The 12338-nt window shown below is 34.6% G+C and overlaps 1 protein-coding gene across 1 annotated transcript in view; it reads left to right on the top strand.

Moving 5' to 3' along the window:
• The window catches only part of SLC17A6 (solute carrier family 17 member 6), a 38984-nt gene extending 28405 nt beyond the window's left edge, over positions 1-10579 (top strand). The window contains exons 8-12 of the mRNA XM_026511870.2: positions 2233-2382; positions 7935-8067; positions 8681-8791; positions 9283-9410; positions 10244-10579. Coding sequence (XP_026367655.1) covers positions 2233-2382; positions 7935-8067; positions 8681-8791; positions 9283-9410; positions 10244-10579 — 858 coding nt within the window. The remainder of the gene's footprint in view (positions 1-2232; positions 2383-7934; positions 8068-8680; positions 8792-9282; positions 9411-10243) is intronic.
• The last annotated feature ends 1759 nt before the right edge of the window (positions 10580-12338 follow it).

Here is a 12338-nt window from a genome sequence, read left to right on the forward strand (position 1 = left end):
ATGACCTTAAAAAGAACAGCTGGTAGCTTGATAAAACAACCTAGATAATCTTGAACTCCCCTTTTCCTTACCTTACTGCTTTTCCAAACATAATATTTTACTTCTTACTAATGTTTGATACTTTCCTGTAGCTTTGAAAAAAATTAAAAATGAGATTATATTTTAGTTATTCTACTTGTACTTTAGTTATTTTGAACTTTTTATTATGAGCAAATTTAATATACAGCAAAGCAGACAGAATAATAACAGAAACATCTGTGTATCCACTGCATAGACACAACGGTTGTCAACACCTTGTCTTATCTACTTCACTTCTCTTACTGCTGAATGATTTCCAAGTAAATCAGATCTCCTAACGCTTTACCCACAAATACTTCACAAGCATCTCTAGAAACAAAAAATTACTCTTTCACAATCTAAGTACCATTACTACACCTAACACAATTAAGAATAATTCCCTAGCATTATCTAATACCTAGATCATATTCTGATTTCTAATATCCAGTCCAAATTCGAATATATAGTCTATATTCATAGGTCCTTTGTAGCTATTTCTTTGGAGTCTGCATCCAGTTAAGGAGCACACAATGCCACTGACTGTAGTGCCTTTTAAATATTTTTTTCTTAAAAAAAATTAAATATAGCATATATACAGAAAAATGCACAAATCATAAGTGAAAAACTTGCTAAATTTTTCTAAACTATACATACCTGTGAAGCAAACAGCCAGGTCAGTAAGTAGACTGTTATCAGAACTATAAGCCCTCCTAGGACCCTGAGCAATTTTTTAAAGGTATAAAATTAGATACTTCTATCTTACATTTGAGGAAGTGTTTTACAACCTGAAGAATAAAGTTCTTAGTAGAGATGATCCAGGTATGAATAATAGAAAAACTTTCCCAACAGGAAAAAGTTAGAAAAGTTTTCCCAACAGGAAAAAGTTGTTTATTTTTAATAATATTCTGAAGTTATTTCTTATACAAACGTAATACTACAATGCTGACATCTCTGTATTCAACAATTTCCATTTTCTGTGAAATAAGTATACTTACCTGGCATTATTTTCCCAGACTATATAGGACTTAAAAAACACACTTTTTGAATCCAGCTATAATGTTGTCCCTGGATATTTTTATTCAAAACCACAGTACTCATTATATATTATTAGGACATGATTTTTTTTTTCTTTTTTGTCATATGTATTTGTGATCATGACAATATAACTTCTTACAATATTGCTTTTAAAGTGATCCTGAAAGGCTTAATTAGAGTAACAATCAATACTAGCTGTTATGAGGCTCTACATCCAGGAATAATGACTAAATCTGGGTAAAAAATGTTTGCCTCCTCTTTTACTAATTTGGTCAGGTTAAGGATCCCAAGCTAGCATTAAACAGAGTTATTTCAGGCTACTGTTTCTTCACCAAACAGTATGTTGACATTCAAAATAAAGTCATTGAGAAAGTGTTTGAGAATATGAGAGACATTTTCAGGTATAAAAATATGGGGGAAGATATTGCTTTATTTTGGGGCATATACAGGATCTTTAAGTACACTAGATAAAATTTTTAAATGGGTATCATAAGCAAAGCCAATCCTATTTAGGTGGTTAGTTTTGAATGTTTTGAATGTCATAAATAACTAGTTATGATGTGCCCATGGTGTGCTGGATAGCTAAATACTCAACCCAGCTGTACACCATGTGAGTTTTCTAGAACTTTGAACTTCTGCATTACAGAATTTATATTGATATCCATTGTCTATCAGGAGGATTTATAGATAAGTGGGTAGGTCTAGAATATTGCACTCAATTTTTCTTATTTTTTTCCTCCTAACTCTATTGAATTTTCAATGTTTTAGTTAAAATATTTTGGATACCAACAAGGTCACTGATATGGCAACGACCTTCAGCTGAGGCATGATCTATCACTGCCAGAAAAAAAGAAAATCTTGGAAACTAAGATCTGTGCTTTTGGAATTGTTTTCTACAAACATAGGATCTTACACATTCCCAAAACGGGAACAATTTGATCAAAAGAAGAGGCTAATATCTTTTTTTTTCTTCCAACAATTATTCATCAAGCTAAGGTTAACTAGACTGTTGTAATTAACTTCATTACCTCCTACTCATGCCTCAGCATACACATCCTGAAAATGCAAAGCACCTATTATTCCCACGTAAGTCAGAAAATATTTTAAATGGTCAGAATGGCTCTCTTTTTGGGATTTCAGAAATTCAAGACTCCGTGGAGGAAATTTTTTACATCTATGCCTGTCTATGCAATCATTGTGGCAAATTTCTGCAGAAGCTGGACTTTTTACTTACTGCTTATTAGTCAGCCGGCATATTTTGAGGAAGTGTTTGGATTTGAAATCAGCAAGGTATGTAAAAATTATCCTTGTTTCACTAGTGCATTCTTTTTGTGTTCAATCGAATATTAAGTTCCTTTGCCAATATCTTCTAAATTTTAGGAGTTACTCATTTATTTGTTTATCCACTTAACAAATAACTTCTGGGAAATAGAGACTAAGTAAGGTGTTTGAGTGTCTACTGTATTCAGCTGTCTGCTAGACACTGCTCTTTTTGCTGGCAACGTCAACCCAGTCTCTGCCCTCATGGAGCTTGTATCTCAATTAGGGTGGACAGCGCACTGTGGCCTTTCCCCTGTAAAGAAACATAACTTCCTTTAAGTCTCAGATCAGAGACAATGTAACAGTGAACAAAAAAATATTTTATTGAAATGGAATTGTGTTTATATAATTATCAATCTCTTCTTCGATGCTTTCAAAATTCCGTCTGTTTATCTTGTCTGTGTTAAAGCTTTTTGTTTTGATGTAGTCCTGATTGATAGACAAATGGATAAAGAAGATGTAATACACATGGACACACATACACAGACACACACACACACACACACATTCTGGAATATCACACAGCCATAAAAAGGATGAGATTGTGCCATTTGCAACAACATAAATGGACTTAGACAGTATTAATCAGACTTTGAGAAAGACAAATACTATATGATTTCACTCATAGGTGGAATCTAAAAAAAAACCCCAAAAAACTAAAATAAATGAATAAACAAATGAAAAGCAGAGTAAGACCTGTAAATACAGAGAACAAACTGGTGATTACCAAAAGGATAGAGCAGTGAGCAAAATGGGTGTATGGGTTCCAGTTAGGGAATGAATAAGTCATGGGACTAAAAGGCACAGCATAGGGAATATAGTTAATGAAATTGTAATAATGTTGTATGGTGACAGATGGCAGCTACACTTGTGGTGAGCATAGTATAACATATAAACTTGTCAAATCACTTTGTCTTGCACCTGAAACTAATGTAACATTGTGTGTTAACTATACTCAAGTAAAAAAAATTTTTTTTAATTTCCTATAAACTTAAAAAAAAATCTGTCTTCCTAAAAGATTTGAGAAAGCAAAAAAAAAAAATTCTGAAAATATTCTTGTGTGTCATTTATTCAATTTATTCACTTAACAGGCATTTGTTGAATATGATGTGTGAAGCTTTGTGTTAGATTCAGAAATAAAAACATTGTTCCTGTCCTCAGGAGTTCACAGCTTGGTGGTATACAAGAAAGTAATTAGTTACCAGTTACAGCACAGTAGGCTAAATTCTACAGACATTTGTTCACAGCTGTGAAAATGTAATCATTTTGGGATTTTCTATAAGGATAAAATGAACATAAAAATAACTACTTTATGTTTATAGAAGGGTTTGAAATTCACAAGGTCCTTTCATATTCATGAACAACCTTATTTGGTTGACCAGCTGGATAACTCTCATCCTTTCTGTTGATGGGGAAACAAACTAGGGAAGGTATTTAATTGCCTAAGGCCAAGCTGGTAATATATACCAGTTTATAATATAATATAATATAATATAATATAATATAATATAATATAATATAATCAAGTTTAAGCCCCGATTCTTTAATTTATGTTTCAATTCCCTTTACTATGCTTTTCAAATTCAGGTAGACCCTATCTTCATTTAAGCACTTAGCAAGTATTTGTTAAATACCATCTCTGCCAAGCCCTTTGCTGAGTACTGAATACACTCGTCTGCTGGCAATGGACTTGCCATTTCTCTTCATGTCATTACATACATCCAGCTGCGCTCGCTATTCATATTATGTCTCTACTTGAAAGACTATCTGAGGCCTGGAATTGAAGAAAACCTGAGTTCAGGAGAAGCTATTCTAAGAGCTCTTTTGTAATCCCTGTTTCTAAGGAAACTGTTTCCTCCATTCCTGAGAAGAATGGCTGCTTTAGATAAGGCTCTTCTCTCTAGAGCTGATCAAACATTGCAGGGTAGCCTTTGGAAGCTCTGAGAGGTGTTATACTTCTCAACAAAGGCTGCTGGAGGTGTGAGTCCATTTTCCTAATCTAGGACAAATATGACACTGAGAGGCTATTAATAAAGTCAGGTCTCATGGGGGAGAAGTGAAGGAGCCAACTGATGTTAATGAAACTGTGTGGTCATTCTGGCCCTGTAGCTCCATTTAATTGAAAATGCTTGAGTAAAAGTAATGATATTTTGCAAAAACTAAATATAATAGCCAGATGAGTTGATTTGATTCATTTGTTATATTTGTGACTAAAATTGTAGGTAAGTTCTACACACACAGATCGGCTTGAAGATTTTGATTATACTGGTTAGAAAAAAAAAAGTCACTGACTCACTTGAAAAATGTATATAGGAGGTTGTAAAGGAGACAGAGTGCGGGCTTTGTATCCAGGCTGGCATGGCTCTGAATCCAAGCTGTGCAATGAACTATGGATACATAATCTGGGGCTGGTTTTTGAGTGATTGCCAGCTTCGATTTTCTTTTCCATTAATAATGGTATTAATATCCTCCTTCAGGGGACGCCTGGGTGGTGCAGTCGTTAAGCGTCTGCCTTCAGCTCAGGGCGTGATCCTGGCGTTCTGGGATCAAGCCCCACATCAGGCTCCTCCGCTGGGAGCCTGCTTCTTCCTCTCCCACTCCCCCTGCTTGTGTTCCCTCTCTCGCTGGCTGTCTCTATCTCTGTCAAATAAATGGGTAAAATCTTTAAAAAAAAATATCCTCCTTCAGAACTGCGGCAAAATGTAGGCAAACTAAAATATTTAAATGAAGGACAGTTCTCTTCAACCTTAGTTAAATTGAATATCTTGCAGACTAAAACACAAGTGCAATAGCTCAATCTTCATTTCAAGTAGACTGACCCAGTTAAAGCAGAAATAGGTGTAGATATATATATATTATATAATATAAATTGTATTTTAGTATTTTATACAAATTAAAAATTAATATAAATTATAATAAATATATTAATATATTATAGTATATATAATGCTTATGTAGAAACATTTTTAGCCTCTTGAAAATGACCTATCAAGGGAAGGCTAGTGCTTGAATTAACCAGCACTTTGAGAGGTCAGGTTACAAGAGACAACCAAATGAGAGACATTCATTCCTTTTGAGCTTTACATTTAGGAGCAGAGGAGAATTGTTGAGTGGCTGCTGCTCTTCGTTGCGTGATAACCTGCCAATTTCTAAACAGAATATGAAACAGGTGGGGAGAGAGGAAATCCAGACTGTGACCCAGAGAAGCAAAGAGGAGGGTAGGCAAAGTTTAATGATCTAAAGTTTCTATGAAGAACCGGTCAGTCATAGACTCAAAACATTTTGCCTACTCTTATAAAACCTTAAAGTAATGAGCAAAGTACTTTGTGATTATCATAAATAATGATACTCCCCAAAAGTCGTGAGCCTTCTGATCACAGGTGAATACAAGACATTATGCTAAGTCACCAAAAGCTGAGGAGATCGTTGAATAACGTTCATAAAGTTCTGTAACTTGGCCCCGATGAGGTCACATATGGAAAATGTCCATATATTGTCCTAGGAACTGGGAGATTGAGTATCTTCAAGCATTAAGTCAGTGGGCTAGGATATTCCCAACTTTTGCCTCATTAACCTCTAGATTGTTAGCCCCTTGGGGGTTTGCTGAAAGTGAATAACTGATGATCATAGCTTTATTCTTCATTTAGCCAAAGGAATTAAAATGTCTCTTTGAGTAGATAGTAAATAGCAAAGAGTGTTCAATTTAAGAACTTTTCAGATGTCTCAAACACTGAGTCAAGATACAGGCCAGTTATGTGAACTTATCAATTGCAGGTCATTCTCGGGCTTTCTCTGCCTCTAAAAGCAAACACATGGCTTGCAATTCTACACACATCCTAATGTGGTGTATTTCAGAATGTTTTCTTGTCTGATGGTTTCTTTCTACACATTCGTTGCTTTAAATATATCTACTGTAGTTAAGAGTAAAGAACCAGGGGCGCCAGGGTGGCACAGTGGTTAAGCGTCTGCCTTCGGCTCAGGGTGTGATCCCGGCGTTACGGGATGGAGCCCCACATCAGGCTCTTCCGCTATGAGCCTGCTTCTTCCTCTCCCACTCCCCCTGCTTGTGTTCCCTCTCTCGCTGGCTGTCTCTCTCTGTCAAATAAATAAAATCTTTAAAAAAAAAAAAAGAGTAAAGAACCACTCTGCTTTTCAAGATGCTATTCTCAAAAACAGTACTATTTTCTCTAATGTCGGTTTACCTTATAGTTTTACTTAGTTCACATTTGTGGAGCCTATACTAAATGCCAGGTTTTGAACTAAATTAAGAACATTCAACACATTATCTGGTTTTATTTGATTTTTCTTTCTCAGATGACGGTAGTGTTAAGCACAGTGGTTAAAAGCCCAGTTTTTGGACTCAGCTAAAAATGGCTCAATATTTGGTTCTGGAAATGAGTTAGCCCTTTTAAGTTATACTTTTTTCATAAATACAAGAGAGTAATAATATAATAAACTTTTACCTGGATAAAAGAGAGAGAATTAAATAACTCAGATGTTTAAGCTATGTAGGAGTCATTCACTGACTCAATTAATCATGATAACAATCCGCCTCCATGGGCGTAGTACTCTGTTGTATGCCATTGTGAAATCAAGCAATCTTTATCGCAAACCTTCAGCAATCTAACTTGGAAGACATTTTTATACACAAATAATTAACTTTTCTCCAGTACTTATAATTTGCAGGAAGAATACTTCAAATTACACTTAGGAAAAAAGCTTCCTTAGTATGTTTATATTCAAAATCTACTAAGTCTATGTACACAGTTAAAATGCATTTTATTCATACTTCCTGCCTTCATAATGCCTAGAGAAGAGTGTCTTGCACATAATTATTGGCCGAAAAGTTTGTGTTGAATTGAGGTTGGTATGTTAGATTTTAGGTTGAGCTATTCCATATGAAATTAATACAAAAACTATATACCACTGTGTGACACTGTGACCAAATACTGACATCTGACATAGAAAATACCTAAAATTGAAGAACCAATCTGCATTTTCTGGGCTAAATTTACCGTGGAAACTAAATATAAAACTCATAAGAGATACATATTTAAAATGCAATTAAGGTTTTTAGCCTTCCTAAGAATTAAAAAAATAATAAATTTAAAAATACAGCCTCGTCAAGACTTGTCAAATGTATTTCTTGTCCCTCTGTCTCTGTCTCTCTCTCACTCACTAATGATGAATTTTTGCAAACATATTTAAGAATACAAAATGGGCACATAAATGTGAATCACTTTGTGATAAGATTCAAGATAGTTTATTCATAAACTCAAAATTTACTGACACAGGAAAAAAAAAGTATTCTCTTCTAAAAAATAAAAAGTCACTTTACTTAGCTTTTCTCATTTATTCTGTGGAAGTTATTGCTTATTCTAGGAATGAGTAAGTGGTCATTTGGAGACAATATTTTTCTCTTTCTTTTTCCACAAAGAGTTTATGAGAGATTCAAAAAACCAAGACTATTGCCCATATTATGTATGATTGCATGTATGTTTCCTCTTTTTCTTTCTCTTCAGGTTGGCATGCTATCTGCTGTACCGCACTTAGTAATGACAATTATTGTGCCCATCGGAGGGCAGATTGCAGATTTTCTAAGAAGCAAGCAAATTCTTTCAACTACTACAGTAAGAAAGATCATGAATTGTGGGGGTAAGTACATAAGTGATGTGAAGGACATGTTTGGGCTCACGAAATGCTGATCCACATGAGTGAGTAATTTTTATTGTGCATGTCAAATATGCAGCTAAATCTGTGCCTTCATTGTTCATTTATAATCACTTCCCTATCTTCAAATTTTCGTAACTCCTGGTTTTAAATAACTACATGACTAACTTGTCCCTGTGCACCACTGAAACTTAAGGGTGTATTCAATGTTTTTACTATAATGAAAGGCTTCAGTAATCTCTGTCCATGAATTATGACTGTTATCATTATTATTTGAAGATTTTATTTATTCATTTGAGAGAGAGGATGGGGTAGGGGCAGAGGGAGAGAGAGAATCTCAAGCAGACTTCCCACTGAGCGCGGAGAGCAAGGCGATGTGGGGCTTGATCTCGCCACCCTGGAATCAGGACCTGGGCTGAAATCGAGTCTGAGGCTTAACCAGCTGAGCCACCCAACTGCTCCAGTTATTATCACTTTTAAGATAGACTCCCTGAAGAAGTTTGCTAGGTCAGATAAGCATGAACCGTTCTAGCAGTTTTGGCTCATTGGAAAAATTTACAGAAATTTCTGAAGTGTTTCCATGTGTTTGTTTCTGAAGGTTTTGGCATGGAAGCAACACTGCTTCTGGTCGTTGGCTATTCTCACACTAGAGGGGTGGCTATCTCATTCTTGGTACTTGCAGTGGGATTCAGTGGATTTGCTATTTCTGGTAAGATACACGTTTTTAAATTTATAAATGTAACATCCTGATTTTTGCTAGTAATAATACATATATTCTCCTTTCCTCTTTAATATTCTATGGTTGAAAAGTTACTTAATGTATTTCCACTAGAAAATAAAAAGAATACACATTTAGTAATCGTTATTTGGATTTATTACTTCTCATTTTCCTCCTCCTGTTTACTTCTCCCTTCTTCTTCTTCTTCTTCTTCTTCTTCTTCTTCTTCTTCTTCTTTTTCTTTTTAAGAGAACATTTCCCTGTGATTTGGGCATCACATATTAAGTACTGGATAAGAAACCATACTTCATTCCATTCCGATCATATCCCTGAGCTAAATTATCAAAAACTACTTAGTGAGCCCATGCTGTATACCTAGTATCTTCTAAGAAGGGTGGTGAGTGTGGTAGAGAATATTCTACAGTCACCCACTTCCAGGAGGTTCAGGATTCTCTGACTCTAAGCTGACGTATATATTTCAGGTTTCAATGTTAACCACTTGGATATTGCTCCGAGATATGCCAGTATTTTAATGGGCATTTCAAATGGTGTTGGCACGTTGTCAGGAATGGTTTGCCCTATCATTGTTGGTGCAATGACAAAGAATAAGGTAAGATGTAGCTAAAGAAATGTTCAGTTTTAGAAGATTCTCTCTCATGGTAGACAAGAGTTACTGTATTCTGTTTGGCATTCTCTCTGTGGTCCAGCCACCAGACCTCTGAGTAAGGGAGATAATTGAGGCTTACTAGAAAATCTCTAAAAACTCCGAGGAAACCTTCTTTCCCAAACAATAAGCAGTGCACTTTTCAACACCTTTTAATATTTCTTGTATTACTGGCTTGGCAAAACAACAACAGCAAAACTTTTTTTTCTTAGCTTATTAGAATACTCCAGTATTCTAATAAGCTAAGAATACTCTTAGCTTATTAATTAATTAATACTCTTATTATCTTAGCTTATTAATTAATTAATACTCTTAGCTTATTAATTAATTAATACTCTTCTGAGCTTTATTTGGAAACATTAATTCAGACTCTGCAGTTATCAGTGGAAGAATATTATTATCAGCTATTTGTCCTTATATGTAGAACTTCACCATTATTGTTCACCAAAAAGAAATAAAAAAAAGAAATAGGAGGAAAAAATATACATCAATCAATGGAAATTCGAAGAGAGATTATGGGTATTTTAAAAAATTAGCAGACCACAGATATATTTGGAGTTTTATTTCAGAACTTGAGGTTTAAAAAAATTGTTAATTAATGAAGGCCATAGGATTATGGAAAGTTTCTGTCACAGTCTTTGCTTTATATAATCAGAACAGGGTTTTCCCCTAAAGATAGCGTTTTTATGAAAAGCGTCATGGTGGAGCATTCAAAGAAGAGGTTATGCTTTTCAAACATGGGGAGTCTGTTCTCACAGCGCTGCTTTTTGTCACTGCAGTCACGGGAAGAGTGGCAGTATGTTTTCCTGATCGCTGCCCTGGTCCACTACGGCGGAGTTATATTTTATGCAATATTTGCCTCAGGAGAGAAGCAACCCTGGGCAGACCCTGAAGAAACAAGTGAAGAAAAATGTGGATTTATCCATGAAGATGAGCTCGATGAAGAAACAGGGGACATTACTCAAAATTACATAAATTACGGCACCACCAAGTCTTACGGCGCCACAACACAGGCCAATGGAGGTTGGCCCAACGGTTGGGAAAAGAAAGAGGAATTTGTACAAGAAGAAGTACAAGACTCATACACCTACAAGGACCGAGATGATTATTCATAACAAAGCTAATTGCTGGATTTATTTTTAGTGTTTGTGATTCAATTAATTGTGATTGCACAAAAATTTAACATAAAAGTGGTGTACACACGTAAACATATCAACCAGGCAAGTCTTGCTGTAAAAATGAATCAAAACAAACTCATGAAGTTACCATCAAGTGCAATCTGTAGAAGTTGTGAAATGCCATCATTTCCATTCAGGTCATCCATTTTTGCGTTTGTGATTTAAAGGTTGACTGGTCAAAATTGTAGAAGCGAGTAGTTACTCATTGGATTCATGTGAGCTAAAACTCATCACCATTTAATAAAGCACAACTACAACAGTTGGCACATCCCATCCTACAAGGGTTAGGAAGCCAAAGCTACTTGATCATGCAAAATGCACTTATCTATTTGTGACACTGTATTGCAAGATATCATGCGGAAGTCCTGTTAAGAAACCTGAAGATGTCATGTTGGCTGCATCAGGTGGGGGAACGTTTATTGAATATAAATTATGGAGTTGATATATCTCTCAATTAGAGAAGAATATTGTGGGCTAGCAACTAGCAAGGTGTACTAAATAATTATTGTTATTACATAATGTGGAATATTTTGTTGGTTCTGAAAAGAAGTATCTTGCAGTGTTTTATATGAAATGCTTGCACACATGTACTTATATCTGTGAAAGAGAACTTGTCAAGTGAGGGGTATGCTTCATGTTCTTCCATTCATTTACCTAACAGTATAAAACACGTCACGTTTCAACAAAAATCTGACTTTTCATGTAGCATATCACATAACTTTTTTGCAAAAAATATAAAAAATAAATAGACTTTAATGTATTTTTTATTACAACTTTGTACTGGTTGTAACTTGCATTAGAAAAAAAAAGATGCATACACCATAAAGAATCTAATAAGAAATTTACTATGGAGATAGAGCCCTTAAAATGCAATATTAACAACAAAAGAAATAGAAAATGGTTTAGATATTCTTCTTCCTTAATAACAGAATACTATATGAAACTTGTGCCACAGAGCTATATATAATATGAAAAGATAAACTTAATAGAGATATTGTAAGTAGATGATTTTATTATTTAAAGTCCCATTTAAAAGATATTTGTCTTAAATATATAGGACAATAAATTATATTAAAATTATATCTATATATATCTGTATATCTTATACATATCCATACACAAACGCATAATAAACAACGTTCACAAAAAACCAAAAATAGCATACACCTAATGTTGGGTTAGGGGACTGCAATTTCTACTTTCATAGAGTCATAGAATTTTAGATGGGGCAGAGGCATTTTGCTTGTCATTTCTTAATATAATTCAACAGGAATTGCAACATTTGTGTTCCAAGCAATAAGTGCAATGCGTACAATTTCCTGTCTGTATATTATCTTCATTTTGCTTGTGGTAGCTGTCTGGGTGGTTGGAATGATTTTTTTTTCTTTTAAAAGTTAACATCAGATCTCTTTAGAATGTTCTAAATGATAATAATGCATTTCCCAATTCAACGCAAAATATCATCGGTGTATTTAAGTGTCTACTCTGAATATTTGATCTGTTCATTGTATTGTGCTAGTGACTGGAAGCCCTGCTACTGCAAATAGAAAACATAACATTTGTTTTAAAGATGCAAACCATCCTTGACCTTAAGAAAATAAAATCATCCTTTGCTTTGTGTCTCAAAGTGATGTAATGTGATCATAGCTTTTGTTGTGTTGAATGAAAAGATGTGGACTATCATTTTGTTGCTGCA

The sequence above is a fragment of the Ursus arctos genome, unplaced genomic scaffold (genome assembly GCF_023065955.2).
Source record: "Ursus arctos isolate Adak ecotype North America unplaced genomic scaffold, UrsArc2.0 scaffold_23, whole genome shotgun sequence".
Taxonomy (NCBI): Eukaryota; Metazoa; Chordata; class Mammalia; order Carnivora; family Ursidae; genus Ursus; species Ursus arctos.